This window comes from Lissotriton vulgaris, chromosome 11, assembly GCF_964263255.1.
Source record: "Lissotriton vulgaris chromosome 11, aLisVul1.2, whole genome shotgun sequence".
Classification (NCBI taxonomy): domain Eukaryota; kingdom Metazoa; phylum Chordata; class Amphibia; order Caudata; family Salamandridae; genus Lissotriton; species Lissotriton vulgaris.
The window spans coordinates 511,842,832-511,862,465 of NC_141699.1; the positions used below are offsets into that span (position 1 = coordinate 511,842,832).

At 47.0% G+C, this 19,634-nt stretch overlaps 1 protein-coding gene across 1 annotated transcript in view; it reads right to left on the minus strand.

The window, feature by feature from the left end:
• The window catches only part of ADD2 (adducin 2), a 440,390-nt gene that overhangs the window by 265,777 nt on the left and 154,979 nt on the right, over positions 1–19,634 (minus strand). The window contains exon 5 of the mRNA XM_086943577.1: positions 9,015–9,095. Coding sequence (XP_086799703.1) covers positions 9,015–9,095 — 81 coding nt within the window. The remainder of the gene's footprint in view (positions 1–9,014; positions 9,096–19,634) is intronic.

Below are 19,634 nucleotides of genomic sequence, written 5' to 3' on the forward strand. Positions count from 1 at the left end.
CTTCGCGACCCTGGGACTCCCAAGATATTTGCGGAAGACACATGTTCTTTGTAAGTGTCTTTATGACGAGGAGGTTGCTGCTGTAAGGCAGATGGCGCCGCTCGAGGCTCATCTTGCCGCACGAGCTTATTGTCTCAGCCGTGCATCTCATTAGGCACGTCCCTTTGATGTCTGTATCTCGTGTTTCCCGATACCTCCCCATTTACACCCTTTCCGACCTCCCCACTGTCTCCGTCTTCCTCTGCACCTGTCTTCGTTCCTATTTCGATCTATTTTACTGCTGATTGGAATTTGTTAATGGTGGGAAGATGGTTTTTACAGTTGGGAACCGCCAAATGTTTCCGCACTTATGTTCCGGACCTCGTGTGTTCCAAAGTGACCAAAGCGACCCCTCTGGGGGCTAATTGTGGGAACCGGGTTGTAAACTTTTGTGTTCAATGTTATCCTATGGGTAAAAACTGTATAAAAGGAGCGATCCACAGAACCAATTCGAAGCAGTCTCCCCGAACTACACTTGATGTACTTCCTGTGATTTCTGTGTTCCCTGCAGTAAATAAACCTTGAATCTTTGACGCCGAAGGAAGTGTCCCGTGTCTCTGTGACTTGTACGCCGGAGCAGGTTACCCACGAAGGTTTCAGGTGTTGTGCCCTGGCACCGCTGGGTCCAAAAGAACCCAGTCCTTCACCCTGGTATGACGGTGGAATTGGCTTGCCAGATCTGCGGAAGTACTATTGGGCCTCCCAGCTAGCGGCAGGGAACCACGCCATTTATGGGTCTCCTGGTGACCCCGAGTATGCTATGAACCGCGGGCTGGTGCCGGGGTGCCACTTCACTAGAGAGTTATATGCCAGGGTCGGCCGATTTCCCCTCATTGGACCGTCAGCTCATGCAGTGCGTATATGGCACGCAGCTAATCGTCATCTTAAATGGGATGGAAAACTCACACTAGCCACCCCACTATGGAACTCGGAGAAGCTGGGCAGCCTGTGGAAAACAAAGAGATTTGATGGATGGGATCTCATCCGGATCACGCAGATCGGGGATGTCTGGGACAAGGATGCAATTCTTACATTCAGCGCCCTCCAAGGAAAGTACCATCTACAGGAGAGTGAACATTATCGTTACCTCCAAGTCTAACATGCCCTGCTTACTCATGTTCCCAGAGGCACTACACTCCCAGAAGCCTCGCCTCTGGAGGATCGAGTGTTAGGCGGATATCTCCCGGAAAAGGTAATTCCATTAATTTATAAAAAACTCATCAATAACATGGAGGAACAACTGGTAATTATTAGGGCACAATGGGGCGCCGATGGCTTGGAATTAGATGATGAGGGCTGGAGAGAGGCAGTCTCCTCACCGAAGGTAGTGTCTATTCAGATGAGACTCCGATTAGTCCAGTTAAATATCCTACATAGGTCATACGTTACGGGCCCCAGTTGGTGCTCATAGGTCGGGTGGAGGGTGGGGAGTGCCGGAGGAGGTGTGGGGAGCTTGGAACCTTCATGCTAATCTTGTGGCACTGTGCAGCGATACAGGTATATTGGAGTAAAATTCATGGTAAGATGCTAGAGGTGTTGGGGGTGGAGATGACAATGGAGGCTCGAAGATGTATTCTAAATGTCTGGGAACCCAAGGACTTGAGTGTGAATGAGAGACAGTGGGCGGCCCTGGCGTGTATGATTGCCAAATGTAACATTGCCCAGCTGTGGGGGGCTGGCCAGTCGCCCCGGGTCGAGAAGTGGATGGAGGACCTGGATTGGTGCATGTACAGGGAGAGGTTGGTCTACGTTGCTAGGGGATGTCCAGCAAAGTGGGGGAAAGTTTGGGGAGCCAGGAATAGGTATTGTGGTGATATTTGTGCTTCTCCAGTTGTTCGGGACGCAGCAGAAGCGCAGGAGTCCCCGTGAACCTCAAATGTTATTCTGTATGTATTATCCTGTGGTATGGACAAGTATATAAGACAAATGTGAAATGATGTATGTCACCTAATGTTTTATTTTGTGGTTTTGTTAATAAAAAGATTTATTAAAAAAATGAAAAAATGTAAAATAGTGAAACAGGCACTGCAGGCTTTATATGATGAGCTTAAGATCGCTGAGGAGGAATTAGTCACCGCCCTAGCTGCAGGAGATAATACCACAGCACTTCTGAACAATTTTGCCAGATGTAAGGTCAAAATTAATCTTGAATGGTGTAAGGAGACTGACATAAAATACCAAACATACAGAAAAGAATGTTATGAGTAGGGCGAGTCCACGGGCGGTGTTTAGCCCTGAAATTGCGAATAAAAGAGGGCGAACAAAGAATTAAGGGGATTCAAAATATGGTTGGGGTTATTGTGTCTGTCCCCAGGAAATTCTTAAAGTGTTTCATGACTTTTATTCAGAATTATATACTGAGAACCAGACTGGGGGTCTGCTTTGATGGATATGGGACTGCCAGCCTCTTAATGGGGCCAACTGGATCAAAGGGATGTTAAAATTCTTGAAGAATCCATTTAGTTGAGAGAATTAGAGCAGGCCATTAATTCTCTTTCAGCAGGAAAAGCAGCGGGACCAGACAGACTCCCCTTGGAAGTATTTAAGACCTTTTTTCAGGATATTAAAAATGACATGCTTAAAGTTTATCAAACTGGGCAGAAAGGGGAGATTCCATGAACCTGGTCTGAGGCTAATATTTGTGTGTGTATAAGAAAAAGAGGAAACCATCTGAATTACAGGGGTCTTACCATCCAATTTCTCTCCTCAATGCCGAGGGAAAAATCTATGCAAAAATGATATAGTCAATAGTATCCCTAAAACAGCATTGTTTTATACCTGGGAGAGGGACAGTAGATCATGTGAGTAGAGTAATTACTCTCTTTGATATTGCACAGGTAGAATCCCGAGAATTTGGCCTGATTTTACTGGATGCCGAAAAGGCGTTCGACCGGGTGTCGTGGAATTTCCTCTAGCGGGGATTGCAACAAATAGGCTTCGGTCAAGGCTATATACGGGCTCTAAAGGCTCTTTATCATCTCTCTTCGGCGAAAATGTGCTCAGTGGGACATTACTCTGAGACTATTTTGTTTTCCAGAGGTACATGGCAAGGTCCCTGTTCACCACTTTTATTTGCAATGTATATTAACCCTATTATTCTTATGTTAGAACAAAGTAGAAAGATTTTGCAGTGTATAGTACAACAAAAACGGTATTCTGTATTGGCCTACGCCGATGATATAGCAATTGTCACCTCTAATCTCTGCCTTGCTATATCTGAAATAGAATCCCTGGCGCAGACTCTTGGGGCAGCCTCTGGGTATAAACTTAATACTGCTAAAACCCAAATATTATGTAAAAGTCATGCAATGGATGGGGATGTCAGGTGTGTTAAAGAAGCTACTTATCTGGGTATTAAGAGCCGTACTTCTGTTATAGAGATTAATCAGATGATCCTAGGTTCAAAGGTTAAGCTGTGCCTATTCAATAGAATGGACAGCAGTCATTTTAAATGAACACATTTTAAGTGATTGAACGCTATGTCTAAAGTGTGGAAAAACTGTACAGAAGAGCTTTGAGATTCCTGTACTTTCTATGCTACGGGTGTACTGCCTTTGATCTTATGGGACCAGGTGGCTTTAGGTTGGAGAAGGAAGGGGATTACCCGACTTGGAGACATATATCATGACGATGGTTGATTATACTCATTCGCTGAGCTGATGGATAAATTCCATCTACCAACTATGACATTTTTTAAATACTTACAAATTAGGGATTTTTTGGGGAAACACCCTATTTGTACTATGAAGTTTAACAGTGTAGAATCTATTAGACGGTATGGTAAGATTGGAGTTATCTATAAACTAGTGTTAGAGGGTAGATCGGATGATCTAGAAAAATATAATATGAAATGGAGAACTTGGTTGGGGAACCCCAGAATTTTACTGGAAAAATCCATTGACTTGGCAGGGAGGATTTTTTGTGCAGCTAATCTTAAAAATCAACATTATAAAATGGTAATCATCTTGTACCACACCCCTTTTAAAATGATGAAGTGGGGGGGTCAGCATGATGGGAAGTGTTTTCCCTGTGGAAAGGATAGTGCAGATATTGTGCAAGTTATTTTGTATGTGCAGTATTGGACCCTCGGAGAGAATCAATAGAGAGGTTTTTGACAGAAATAACTGGGGATTGTGTTAAAACTTCACGATCAATGATGTTGCTTGGTATTAGGGAGGATGTTTGTGAGGGGCAGCCATTATATAAGCATCGGTATCTAATATTTATGGCCATGGCGGTTGCTCGGCTGACAATTGCCTCATTGTGGCTTCAGCAAGAGGCTCCGCCTTTTGAGATGTGGCGGGCGAAATTTCTTAATGTCTATAATATGGAATACAGTTTATATGCTGTTAAGGGATTTAGGAAAAGGAAATTAAGATTATTGGTATGGGGGGTGGTTAGGGACTATTTGGCAGGGTATTTAAGTCCATTATGTATTATACAGGTGGTATCTCATCCAATTTGATGTAGAGGGCATTGGTTAGGATTGTGGCCTAAAATGTGTAATGATTTTTGTCTTGATATAAGTGCTTTGTTTTGTGCTACTCATTTTTGTTATTATCTTGCTGCTATGGAATTTCAATTTTAAAAAAATGATTTTCGTTATACTGAATGAGCAGCTACCTACATCATCATATGAAATCTCTTTATTGATATTAATATTTACTTTTATTTATTTATTTTGAAAGTTTTATAGAGCGCGAACAAGATCCTTACGGATATCAGAGCGCTTTACAAACAGAGTGGGAGAAAAAGGCAAATGAGTAATAATTAAACAAAACATTTGAGGAAAGAAGTGTAAATGGTTACAAAATAAAAGAAAAACAAGGTGAGGTAGCATCGGTGCATAGGAGGTCAATATACATCCAATATACAATATACGAAGTCTCAGGAGGAAGAGTACTGAGATACGAGATTACAATAGTCAGGAGTTCAGGTAAATTTGGCTAAGAGGAGAGCTTTTACTTCTTTTTTGAAGGATATCGTGGATGAGATAAGTCTGATTTCTGGTGGGAGGGCATTCCATATCCTGGGCGCCATTCCTGAGAAGGAAAAGGGGGTGGTGATGAACAGAGTGTCTGAGTTAAGCAGACCACTCTTACCCAGTCAAAAGATCAGGGCTTGATCCATCACCGTTATTTATCTCACTGCCCCATCCCAGCTCAGAACCTGGCTAAAGCAAACCGGGCCGAAGACGGCTGTAATGCCAGAAACCGGTCCCCGGGAGCTTGTTTCCTTCCCAGTGTAAGAATTGGCTTCTGTAGTTTGGTTTGTCCTGTTCCCATCATGCACTGGGACAGGAACAGACTAATTTGCATACAGCCGGGTTCTGAAACTGGGATGGTGCAGTGAGCTAAAAAACGGTGATGGATCTAGCCCTGATCTTTTGACTGGGTGAGAGCTTTCTGCTTAATTCAGAGACTCTGTCCCTCACCACCCCTTTTTGTAAATATTTTTGTCCACCCTAAGCGTGGAAGGGTATTCTCAGATGTGAGACCCTTGCTCATTGCACCATCAGGATTCAAGCAAACCGGGCCGAAGACGGCTGTAATGCCAGAAACCGGTCCCCGGGAGCTTGTTTCATTCCCAGTGTAAGAATTGGCTTCTGTAGTTTGGTTTGTCCTGTTCCCATCATGCACTGGGACAGGAACAGACTAATTTGCATACAGCCGGGTTCTGAAACTGGGATGGTGCAGTGAGCTAAAAAACGGTGTTGGATCTAGCCCTGATCTTTTGACTGGGTGAGAGCTTTCTGCTTAATTCAGAGACTCTGTCCCTCACCACCCCTTTTTGTAAATATTCCTGAGAAGGAGCGTTTATACGTTTTTTTCTTGTGAAATCTCTGAGGTTTCAAAAGAAGATTGTCTGCGCTTCTTGTCGCTCTTGAGCCACCAGAGATTGTCAGTTTCTGAGATAGCTGGGGGAATTGTGGTGTAAAGCTTTGTGCGTCATACAGGTGAATTTCAGATGTATTCTGGCTTCGTAGGGCAGCCAGTTCAAAGCTTTTAGATCAGGAGTGATGTGTGAGCGTTTTTTAGAGCCTGTGATAAGCCTGGCTGCAGCATTAATAGTGGCTTTTAGTGGTGCGATTGTCGATAAGGGGAGACCACAGAGGGCAACACTTCCATATTCCACTCGAGTGATGACTAAGGCTTGGACTGCAGTTTTAAAATCCTTGGGAGGAAGGAAAGGTTTCAACTTACGCAATGTGTTGATATGGAAATTAGCTCCCTTCGTTGCATTGCTGATGTGATAATGCATGTTGAGATTGCCGTCGAGGGTTATGCCTAAAGATTTTGCTGAGTCCACGATAGTAGGTTGAATGTTGAGAGCAGTGAGATGATTAAGCCAGTCCTGAGAGATGGGGACTTTGGTGGGAGGTGCTATTAGGAGGAATTCTGTTTTTAGCGCGTTAAGTTTGAGGTGATACTCTGCTAGCCAGGTCTGTGTGTTCCTAAGAGTTGTGTTGAGTATTTTGATGTCATCGAGGGTGTGTATTTTGAAGTAGAGCTGGGTGTCATCTCCGTACATGTGGAATTGAACATTAGATGCTTGGAGTAGTGCGGCGAGTGGTTCTATGACTAGATTAAACAGAGTAGGGGAGAGGGAGGATCCTTGAGGGACACCGAGTGTTACAGGAACTGGAGTGGACATGGTATTATTGATCCTGAATTTTTGGGTCCTGTTGTGCAGAAAGGAGATGAACCACTTGAGAACTGTCCCTGAGATACCCATTCTGAGATTCAACAGTTCAAGTAAGTTCTCATGTTTGACCATATCAAAGGCTGAAGAGAGATCGAGTAGTATGAGGAGGCAAGAACCATTCTGATCAAGAATTTGAAGTGCATCATCAATAATGTGGGTCATGACTGATTCAGTACTGTGGCCTGCTCCGAAACCTGATTGGTATGGGTTGAGGAGGTGAAAGTGCTCCATGTGTAGTCAGTTGAAGGTGTACGCATTTTTCTAGGAGTTTGGCCAGGGTAGGGATATTGGTGATAGGGCGACAATTGTTAAGCTCGGAGGGGTCCGCTGTGGGTTTCTTTAATATGGGCAAGACCTGTCCCACTTTGAGGGAGTCCGGGATGCATCCTTGTTGAAGTGAGCTATTAATGATTTTGGTTCATAAGGGGAGATGTAATGGGATAAAGTCCTTTACGGCGTTTGCGGGTAGAGGGTCAGTGAGGTGATTGGAAGGCTTCAGTGTGCTAAGAATCTTGGCAATTTTTTTTCCGAATACATTTCAAAGGATGACCACGAAGCATTGTTTTTTAATTTAATGGGCGTTTTACTGTGAGGGTTGGAGTAAAGACTTAGATCAGTGAGGAGATCATTCCTGATGTTGTCAGTCTTTAAGTTGAAGAAGGTTTCGAAATCTTCACAGGACGGTAATGCATTAGAGGTGTTTGAGAGAGTTTGAGGGCCATCACTGGATTGAGTTTTGATTAACTCGAACTATTTTATGGTCAGTTTTTTTTGCTTGATCAAGCTGGAGGCTAAAGAAAGCAGTTTTCGAGCGCTTGATTTTTCTGAAGTAAGCGTTTCTTTTTATCTTAAGTGTTTTGAGGTGCAAAGCTGACGGGACAGATCTCCAGTTACCTTCCGCCTGTCTCATCGCTCGTCTATCATCATTAAGAATCCCATCATACCATGGTTTAGAGATTTTAGAGGAAACATTCTTTAATTGAAGAGGGGCAGCTGCGTTGATAATTGAGGTCATAAAGTTGACAATTACTTTATTAACTTTGCTTTCTCAAATTTGCTTGAAAATGCACCATTTTCCCACTCTTTTTTAAAACGTTTCTCAGGAGAAGAACCCTCATGAACCCTCCATATGATAGTCGGGCTCCCTCGCTATGCTCCGTCACTGCCAGGCACTCATGCTGAACTTTTATGCCCCCCCTACCACTTTTAAATGTCACTAGCCGCCACTGGTTTACACAATTACAATAAGAATTGCATGTATATCCAGGTTTTTTATGTTTATACTATTACAACTCCGTAGATTATTGATCTGTAAAAGTAATACAACCTGAAAGAAAGAACAGGTAATCAACACAAATTCTACTAAATGAACACAAAATGCCGATTGCAAGCAACTTACTAGCCATTACCCATAGTTCACAAAATATAAGGATTACAATTGTTTCCCATAGGGGACAACAAGCTACTATTATCCTAAGAGTGAGAGATTCTTGGTTACAATCTTAAGATGTGTTTAAATATATAATTTTTGGGGGGGCAAGTCATGTATGAATGAAGTGATTAAAAACCGTCAGAGCACTTTCTGTACACTCATAATAAACCTATATGAGGGTCACATGATTATATCCAGAGAGTTAAAGCCAAGCAGGAGATACAACGCTGGAAACGGTGCACTGGACATGGGAATTTTAAAAACAATTGTTTTTCAGTGCAGAAATATATACTAACATTTGCCCTCCATTTCAATCACTGAAAATATACAAAACACCTCAAAATTAAAAAATACATAAGATTAGAATGAATAATCTTTGAAGTTTACGACAATATTGCTCATAAAATTATTCACTGGTAAGTTATTGAAAGCCTGGGGTATAGTCACAAATACATTTTGGAGTACATAAAGCAGTACCCTTGTAGTATGCTTTAGGTACTCTTATAATCTCTCTGTAAATTTGACCCACAGCATCTCAAATGGGAATATGATGGGAATATTCAGGGAATAATCATGTATAATTAGTACAAACAGAAAGCAATGTGCCCTCTTTTGCACTTTTAGGAATAGAGAAATTGACAATTCGAGGCTGATTTACTAAGGCACATAAGAGTACCTATAAGAATACTCCAGTTGTATCCAGTTGTGCTTCTACCTGTACTCATTAATACTTTTGTGAAAAGGCCTCAATGGTTTTTAGACCAAGGGATAAATGTAAGATGACAATTGCAAGGTTTTCAGAGAAACAACAAGCATGACAAATTATTATTTTACTCACCAAACTGGAAGCTGTGACTTCACTGCATGTAAGGCCTCTGGGACTGATTAAGAAATGTTCTTGCTCTTTACTGACTCTCAGCTATTAAAATAAAATGAAGGAATAAAGAATGTAAACTCAGTAAGAAAAAATAGGCCTAAAATAATCTACAATTGAATGAAACAGGGGGACATAAAGAAAATCCATAAACTGAAGCCCATAAATGGCTCTTTCATTGCAGGCCAGTGCTTCCAGGAAAGCAGCTCCTACTATGTGAAGATTGCTAATAAAAAATGGTGATTACGCATGTAAGGTATTGAGGTATAAGTCCAAGCTGTAATAATCTTCCCTGGAAAATCGATACAGATAGGCAAGTAAACTGACTGGGTGTCAAAATGTTCTCCTATGCTGATGATTCTCAGCTGCTCTTTTCGCTTTCCTCTGCAAAAAATGAAAACTCATCCACTTTAAAACAGGGACTTGTGAAAATTGCAGGATGGATGCAAGAAAACTTCCTTAAATTAAATGGTGATAAGACCGAGGTGTTGATTCTAGGCAAATTCAAAGAACTATGGGGCCCCCAACATTAGCCACAAGAAATGGGCCTTCTTCCGGTTCCCGTAATGCAGGCTCGCAACTTAGGCATCATTGTTGATGACTCTCTTAACATGCATCAACAAGCAGTGCAGACGTCTGCTACCTGTTTTGCTATCTTAAAATGGCTTAAAAAGATCTGTTGGATGTTGCCAGAATCCACCAAGAAAACTGTAATCAACGCTTTAATTACATCAAGGCTAGATTACAGCAATGTATTATATCTAGGGGCAAAGAAGGCAACGTTTCGTAGGCTGCAGACAGTCCAAAACGCTGCGGCCAGGCTGTTATGCAAAATTCCAAATATGATATCGGCCTCTAAGTATATTCGTGATTTACACTGGCTAAGAGTAGAAAATCGGATTACATTTAAATCACTTTTTTTTTATGTATAAAATCTCCACAAAAAGTGCCCCAAATTACCTGCAAAGCCTAGTGTCCCCTTATTGCCCTGCTCGAGCCCTCCGATCTGCCACAGCTAAGCATTTTGTGATTCCCAAGACCAAATTGTCACGTATGGGTGGCAAATCTTTTTCTTTTCTTGGACCTACACTGTGGAACTCAATGCCACTCTCTATACGAAACGAGACCAGCTACATGAAGTTTAGAAAAGCCTTAAAGACCTGGCTGTTTAACACCTAAATTATGTCCAGTAATAGAAAATCGCCCTTTGTTGGGTAGCTGTTGGGCTCTACATATATAAATAATAATAAAAATAATAATGTACCACCAGATGAGAAACTGTTTGTGTTGCTGTGATTGGCATGAAACAACATTCTGAACCAAGCATGTTTTTCTAGAAATTATAGTAATACAATCATTAAACAAAAACATTTAAGAAACAGCTAAGGCGTGGCCAAGATGGCGGGGTGAGCGGACGCTTCCTCCCGTAGCTCCTCCGGCCCGGCTCAGCTCGAGCCCCGATTTCTGCGCTTCTCTCCCCCCGCAGCTGCCCTGCGGGTGAGAGGGCTGTGCCGGAGTTCCTGGTGCACCTATTGATACTACTTTGACTCCTATCGCCCCGGGGGAAGTACCCCGAAAGTTGGCCCAAAGTTCGGAGCACGGAGGAGAGCCTGGGAGGCGGAGCGTATTGCAGTGCTGTCCAGGCGCCTCGGCTGGGCCTGGTGCTGAAAGCTGGTGATCCCGAGTGTTCGGCCCGACGTGCTCCGGAGAATAACAGCACCCCCCGGACGAAGCCTACGTGACCGGTGTCACCGACACGCAGCGGACCCTGGACCTTAGCTGGCGCTTTGGCCCCTCGCTACCGTCGACGGTGCATGGTGTGGCGTGGACTCCGGACCTGGTGGCGAGAGACGGAGGCACCTACGCGGAAGCCGACCTGGGCGGACCCGCTGGCGAAACTGTGAGACACTGGCTGTGGACTTTCCTTGCTTATTGTGCCCCAGGGGTCGCTGGTGATCTCGCCAGCCCGGGCCGCTCTCTTGGACCCCGCCCTGCCGCCATCTTCTCCCGGAGGAGCTGGAGCTGGCGACCTCCACCCGTGCCTTTGGAGGGCGGGTGCCCACCTTCGCCTTGGCTCCTGACCTAATTTCCCCAGGGGTGCGCTGCTGAGAGACCCTGACTCTGGCCCCCGATTGCCACCCTGGTCGGCACAACGACTGTCTCGCCCTGGCCTGAGCCGCCATTTTGTCGCCTGTGACGCAGCACCCTTGTCTTCGGCAGGGTCTGACATCTGGTGCCCACGAGCGACTAGACGCACCTACGGCGGCCGGCCCTGAACCTTGCCCACTGCAGCGGCCGCGATGACTGGGAGAGGAGGCTCGAAAAGGGGTGACCGCACTCTACCGGACATGCTCAGCAGAGCCCAGCAGCTGAGGGACAGGACGCAGCCGTCGCCGGGGTCTTCCCGGGCCTCGGCAGAAGCAACTGGAGGCGAACCGCCGGTCACGAGGTCCTTTATGGAGGACTTATTTAGCTCCCTCAAGGACGACTTCCAGACGCTAAAGAAGGAAGTAGCCAGTGAGGTCCGAGAAGTGCGCAGGGAGGTGGAGGGCCTTGGCGAGCGTGTTGACACGGTGGAAACGGCGGCCCAGCGCCGTGATGAGGAGATAGTCCATCTCCAGCAGGACGTTCTCCGTCTCCGAGAGCAGTGTGTCGAGCTCCAGGCCCACTCTGAGGACCTCGAGAACAGGTCCAGACGGAACAACATCCGGGTGCGGGTGTCCCATCCGCAGACGAGGGGACGGATTTAGTGGCCTATCTACAGGACTTGTTCCGGGAGGTTCTGGGAGAGGATGCAGAATTCCCGATCCGCATAGATAGAGCGCATAGAGTGGGCCGACAGCGCCAGTCATCAGCACCCCCACCGGACATTCTGGCGTTCCTGCCTGACTTCCCCTTGAAGGAGCGCATCATGGCAAAGGCCCGCAGGAAGCAGCCTTTAACTTTTAGAGAGCGGCCTGTGGCGCTCTACCAGGACCTGTCCGCCATCACGCTGCAGAAGCGCAGGTCCTTCCGGATAGCAACAGACTTTCTGCGGGAGCATGAGACGCCCTACTCCTGGGGTCACCCCTTCCGCCTCATCTTTAGATGGAACGGAGTGTTACACCAGCTGCGCTCCCTCCAAGATATCTGCGGGGTGTTGGGACTCACGGCCACGGAGGAAGACGGAGCGACGCCCACATGGAGACGCTCGGAGAGACGGAGCCGGCGGAGATCGACGAGGAGACAGTCGTCGGCGACTGCGAGTCGCCCTGATTCCCCTACCATCAAGGCGGATATGGAGGAAGCCCGGAGAACGGCGGCCAGGACCTTGCCTGAATCCAACGGCGTGGCCTTGATGGCCTAACTTCACTCCGGGGGGAGAGATGCTTAGCCTCTGCGATGCTGGGTTGGGGCTGGGGGTTGGGAGGGAACGGTTGGAGGTGAGTGGCTGAACGTCCACTTGATTGGTTTCTACAGACTTGCCCGTTTGGGCTGGACTGAGACAATGGGGTGTTTTTATTTGTTTGTGGTTTGGGCTAGTTGCCATGGGTTGGTTTTGGGAGGGCTTAAGGGTTGTTTTGTTGTTGGTGGGGTCCCGTCCGACATTGCCCAAGCACGCGTGAGGCCGGTCTTGGCCTTCCCTGCGCGTCTGCCCCGCGCGCCCCCTCCGCTGATCCCTCGCTTGCTGCACAGCGCTTCGAGTCCCTGGGGGAGATGCCATCTTTGAAAGTGGTGACCCTTAATGTTAAGGGTCTGAACAATCCCGTGAAGCGCAGGGCGATCCTATCCTTATTAGAAGGGACGCAAGCGGACATATGCCTTTTGCAGGAAACTCATCTGCTACCCAAAGATTGCCATAGGCTGCGCTCTGCCAAGTTCCCCACCCAATTCTTCTCTTCGGCAGCGACCAAGACTGCAGGCGTAGCCATTCTTTTAGCTAGCTCCTTCAGGGGCGAGGTGTTGTACAAATATGCCGAGCAAAAGGGGAGGCTCCTAGCATATCGCATGCGGCTTGGGGGTATTGCCTTCACGGTTGGCTCCGTTTACAGCCCGAATGATCACCAGGATCGTTTCCTGGAATCAGTGTTGGTGGACGTCACTGCCTCGCCCGATCGCCATGTTGTCTTGGGGGGCGACCTGAACATCGTCTTTGACTCGGCTATGGATAGGTCTGCCCAGCGCTCCCCACAGACGGGGGAGCTTTCCCGTGTGGTGCAAGACCGGATTTCAGAGATGGATCTGCATGACCTCTGGCGCGCTATGCACCCCACCGATAGGGACTATTCCTATTTCTCCCACGCGCACCGCACTTATTCGCGGTTGGACTATCTCCTGGTGAGTGGACCGGTACGCACGGCCGCCACGGCGGCGGACATCGGGGTCCTGTCCCTGTCCGATCATGCACCGGTTTCCGGCGTCTTTGCGTGGCCGGCGACCTCCCCCTCCAGAGGGATATGGCGGCTTCGGGATACTCTTCTGCATAAGAAGTCGGTCGTGAAACGAGTGGAGGAGGTCATTCAGGACTATCTGGTCCACAATTGGCAACTCCGACACGTCTCAAGCGACGCAGTGGGCGGCCTTGAAGGCGGTCCTCAGGGGGGAATTTATCTCCATCTCCTCGGCCGAGAACAGGGAGCGGCAATGTAAGAGGGACGAACTGACTGCGCAAGTCAGGGAACTTGAGCAGGTTCATCGTCGAACGGGGGCTCCTCGAGTTTGGAGGCAGTTGAAGGCGGCGAGGAAACTCCTCTCTGCCCTGGATCTGAATCGAGCGGAATATGCGGTGTTGCGTCTGAAGCATGCCTTTTACACGGGCGGAGACAGGTGCGGTAAGCTCCTGGCCCATCGGCTCAGGGCTGCGCAGCAACGCAATGTGGTGAAGGAGCTAGTGGGTGCAGACGGGGTTTCTGTTTCCGGTGACGCGGAGGTGGCGGACTCCTTTCGTAGCTTCTACGAGGCGTTATATGCCGCGGAACCCTCCTCGCCGAGGGAAGCTGAGGATTATCTGGAGTCTGTGACCCTCCCGGTGCTAGAGCCCGCCCAGGCGGACCACCTAGAGCGGGACATCCACGTGGAGGAGGTCATCTCCGCTATAGCACGACTGAAACACGGTAAAGCCCCGGGCCCGGATGGCTACACGGCCTTGTTCTACAAGACCTTCTGTTCCGCGGTGGCGCCTATCCTGGCTCGCCTGTTCAACTCCTTCTCCGAACCGGGGGCTATCCCGCCGGACCTTCTTTCCGCGACTGTGTCGGTTATTCCGAAACCCGGGAAGGATCGGACCCTGTGTGGTTCTTATAGGCCTATTTCGCTTCTGAATGTTGATCTTAAGCTCTACACGGGGATCCTAGCGGCCAGACTTGGACTGCACCTACCGGGTCTGGTGGAGGTGGACCAGGCTGGCTTTGTACCCGGTAGACAGACGGTTGACAACACCAAGAGGGTGACGCACATACTAGAAAAGGCCTCGCGGGTCCCGGGGGAGCGGATGTTGCTGTCGGTCGATGCGGAGAAGGCCTTTGATAGAGTTCATTGGCCGTACCTTGAACTGGTTCTCGGGAAACTGGGGATCGGCGAGAAGTTCCGCACCATGGTCTTCAATTGCTATAAAAGGCCATCAGCATCGGTGCGGGTCAATGGGCACAGCTCTAGTAGTTTTGTCATTGAGCGCAGCACGAGACAGGGCTGCCCCCTCTCGCCACTTTTGTTCGCCCTCTACATGGAGCCGTTTGCCCAGAGGATACGCGATAATCCGGACGCTATTGGGGTTAAGATGGGTCAGTATACCCATACTGTTAGCCTTTATGCGGACGATGTCCTGTTGACCCTGGATGACCCCAGGAGGTCACTCCCTGCTTGCGTCCAGGAACTGAACGCCTTTGCACACGTGGCCGGCTTTAAAATGAATATGGCCAAATCGGCTGCCCTGGACGTGTCGCTCGCCGCGGACACCAGGAGAGACCTTCAGCGTCTCTTCCCCATGCAGTGGTCCTCATCCACGGTGCCATACCTGGGGATCCTGCTGGCGCCTACGCTACCTGAAATGATCAAAGCAAATTACTCTTCCCTTGGCAAGAAGATTAAGGAGGAACTCGGCCGATGGAACAAGGGCCTGCTCTCGTGGCTGGGCCGTATTGCAGCGGTGAAGATGACGGTGCTGCCTCAGATCTTGTACCTTTTTCGCGCTCTACCTCTCCAGCCCCCTGTGGGTTGGATACAGCAAGTGCAGGCTGACATCTCCCGTTTCGTGTGGCAAGGCCGCAGGCCTCGGATGAAGAGAGCTCTCTCCACGCTTGCTCCGGAGGCGGGGGGTCTTGGTATCCCCGATCTCCGGAAGTATTTTCAGGCGGCGCAACTCCGTTACTTGGTGGAATGGAGCAGATGGGAATCTGACAAGCACTGGCTCTTTCAGGATCAGGCGGTAGCGGGACGTGCCCTTCAGGAGGTTCCGTTCCTGCGGCGCGCACATCGCCCGGATAACTTCTACGCCTCCTTTGTCACCCGGGTTCCCCTGCGGGTGTGGGATGCGGTTTGCGAGCTCCGCGAGCTAACTACTTTCCCATCACCGTTTACACCCATAGTTGGTAACCCGGACTTTACTCCGGGCCTAGAGCCGGGAGCTTTTTCCCACTGGGTGAGTGCGGGTTGCAGGGCACTTTTTCAGATTTATGGGCCGGAGGGCGTGCTTCCCTTCCAGCAACTTCGACAGGAATTTGGTCTGACGGAGGTAGACAGATTGCGCTACATGCAGGTCCGCCACTGGGCTCTCCAACTCCAAGTGCGCGACGTCGCAGCCCGTCAAATCACTCCTTACGAGCGGTGGCTAGTGACCCGGACCTCGGATGCCAAGCTTATTTCCGATCTCTATAAATTTCTCCAACCCCGACGTTTCATTTCCATAATCCGGGGAGGGAGCGCTGGCACAGGGAGTTGGGCAGGACCCTGAGTCACAAGGAGTGGGACAAGATCGCATATCGGGCGAGGCACTCAGCATACCACACTGGGCTGATGGAGACCTTTACTAAGGTGTCCACCTACTGGTATTACACCCCGGAGAGGCTCTATGAGATGCACAAACTCACCGACAAGGGATGTTGGCGGGGCTGCGGACAGGAGGGTACTCTCTCGCACATTCTTTGGGATTGCCCGGTACTGACTGCTTACTGGAAGGAGGTTCTAGATGAGGTGGATAGACACTTTGAGATTGAGCTGCCGCGCTTCCCGGCGTATGTCTTGCTAGGCCTTCCCAACGACTTAATGTATCCGCTGAAGTCCCGCAGGGGTAGGCAGATTGCTATTGCGCTAGGCTCCGCGGTCCAAAATATTCTTGTCCACTGGCGCACCCCCGCTGCCCCCTCCATCACTGGTTGGCTACATAGACTCTGGCAGGTACTGGGTATGGAGAAGATGTCGCTTACAGTGGCTGGACGTGTAGATCAGTTCGAGGAGCTCTGGCAACCCTTCCTGGCACTGCTGTCCACAGAATTCCGGGAGCTCACATGTCCGAGGTACCTGCGCCTTCTTAGGCTGACGCCACCGGCGGCCCGGCGGATTAGGAGGGATGGGGCTGGGGGGACTAGGGGTTGGGGGTAGGCTGTTTGGGGCGGATGCTTTTATTACGGGCTATTGGACGGGGACGTTGGGGTGTTGTTTTCTCCTTTTTTTTTTTCTGGGGGCGGGGGGCATGGAGGGACTGCGTTGTGTTTTGCTATGTTGCAGGAAGCTACTCGCTCTTAGCTTGGGTTGGGAGGTCGGGGAACATAGGAGGGTTGTGTGCACTACCTTACTGCCTTACAGCTGATGCCTTTTCTTCCCCTCCTGGACCACCGACCTTCCCCCTTTCGACCAGGACTGCTGCAACATGTCTCTTTTTCTTTTCATTGTACTGTATGTAACCTTGACCTCCTACTCCCCTTCCCCATGTTTTTCCGTTTTAATAAAAATGCTTTAACCTAAGAAACAGCTAAGACACTTTCAATTTTGGCTTTGAAATAGAAAATGAAGAAGCATGTGGTAACCAAACATAAAAAAAAACTTTTTATTATGGCAACAATACCTTGGGAAACATTGAGCAAAGATGTTTTATTTACTGTACCTACCAACAGCTAATAGAATACATATAAAGCCGGTATTACAAACATTCAGAACAGTTCTGAACAGGTCGAACAATAGCAGCTATTTCCATCTTTCTTTACTGCCTACACTGAGGTTAGAAACATTCCTTTGTTGGTAATCTGCACACTAATTTAAGGTTTTATTCCCAACTTGCCGTTAGAGTTGTCAAGGCAAACAACATCAGAGGAGAACAGAGGTATTAAAGGAGCAGTATCAATAGTATTACATCTGGGTATGAGGTCTCAAGTAGGTAATATCTCAAACGGCTGTACAAATCCTGTGATTATTATACATGAAGACTTCAAAGTATTCAAGCAGCCAGTTTAACACTGTAACAGTACCCAAATTTGGACACTTTGATGAAAGTCAAACCTGTATAAAATATTGTCACAGTTAAAATCTGGGGTAAGATCTCATCTTCATGGTTATGTTGAGTGTTGAGTATTGAAAGCTATACCTTCATATATATAAACTGAGCCATTTTGTGGCCCACCCCCGCCTACCATAGCTTGGCATCTTGTAAGAGAATCCCCTAAGAGAGTGATGCTTTGTGTGTGAAGTTGTCTAGGTTAGTATTGTTGACTTCCTTGTACACTAGGCAGACCAATGTCAATTGAATCTTGTCTAAAGTGAGCACCAAAGGATTGCAGCATGGATTCCAGAGATAAGATGTACAGAAGCCTACAGGATTGCTTTCCTTGAAGGGGGAATGGTGCCTGTGAAATTTGTAGGAATTACTGATGCAGAGATGTTAAATGGGGAGGTAAATGGGACATCACTCTTTTGGGGTGTCCAATACAGACTTTTTTGTTGTCATTGAACTTGAAGGTGTTGTGTAATTCAGTGTGAACGTTCACGGCCTTTGAACAAGGCAGAAGTGGTGGTAAGAAGCATTTAAGTGGCATATGTGTAAGTATTTGAACAGTATTTGAATTTTTGTGTTGTGGTCTCCATTGCTCTAAAGGGCAGATTATGTTTAATGCGTTTTCAGGCAAAAGAATGACAGTATGGATGGGAAGAGGTTCAAGCTGATTTATATGTGAGCAATGCTTTCCTTTTTCATCAACTTGAAACACAGTTGAGTGTCATTGGCATAGTGCTCTGTGGATAGATCTTAGTTGCCTTAAAAAACCACCAGTTGTTCCAATAAGGGGCAAAGACTGTGAAAGCACACAACCCGGAGAATGACCCACACAACCAGAATTGGTTGTGATCTTGAGGTGTCTATGTCCACTAATTGTTTTCGGCCTTATAGGAAGGACTAAAATAATTTGATGATACTATGATACTATGATCAATCCCCAGGCATAGATGTTGGAGCTTAAGTGCTACTGTATTTTAAGTGAAGGGAAGGGAGGTGTAGGTTTGTTTTGGTTTTTTTTCAACATGGGTCAGATTTGACTGCTCTATATTATGGTGGAAATGTGCTTGTTGCTAAGGAGTAATTGACAGTTGTGCACTATTTGGAAGGCTCACTTTTACTATGTTTTGGGATTATGTATTGTTCATAAGTGTTACTAATATGAGGGTGTTTCATGAACTTAAATAGAGGTCTGCAGTTCAGAGTTCTCTCTTTTTGGCATATTGGCATATTGTGGTTACATGCAGAGTTGTACAGATCTATATAATTTCTGATGGTGGCTATTTAAAGAATGCCTAATTGACACGCGATTATGTAGTTCTCAGGGGGTGTGAGATCCTAAGGCACTGCCAAAGCACATTGAAAAGCCTGTACTCATGCCTGAAATTGGTGTCAAAGTATTAAACATATTTATCTCTCTTGATGTCCTTTTTCGGTCTTGTCTAAAACAGCTTCAGCTGTTATCCTATTTCATGTAATTAAACATAGTCATAAATAATATATATACAAACACACACACACACATATACATAGAGTGGATTTGGGTCAGCCCTCCTCATCCATTGGTCTGTTCAACTTTCATTCACATTTTTCTTCAGAATACCGCAGTTAAAGTGATTGGTCAGTCCACATCAACCAGAGGTTCTTTTAAACTGTGAAAGATTACATTTTTCTTGATCTCATGTGCACATTTGCGTCAAAAGAAGTGCACTTCAGTGTTGGGCTGGTGGGACAATGCTTTTAGTTGCCAATGTTTTTTTTCACATTGTGAATCTTTTTTTATTTTCTACAGACCTTCATGAGTTTAAACAATGTCTTCATGTTACAGTAATTTAGTGCCAATAGTACCCTTTCTTTTTATCAATGACAACCACATTTTTCTATAACGTGCACTGAAATAAAAAGGGTATGTATATACATATTCCAAGTACATCCACCCACCCAAATATATCCAATGGGTAATGTGTTCTTAACTATAAAATGTATATTTCAAGCACATAGCCGCCACATACACGGTGGCATATTTATTCTTTCTGTTTGTTGCACATGCTTGCAATAAAAAAATAACCATTGCATTGCCAAAAGCTTGTTTTTCATTGTGAGCATATAGGGAATTCTAATTTTTG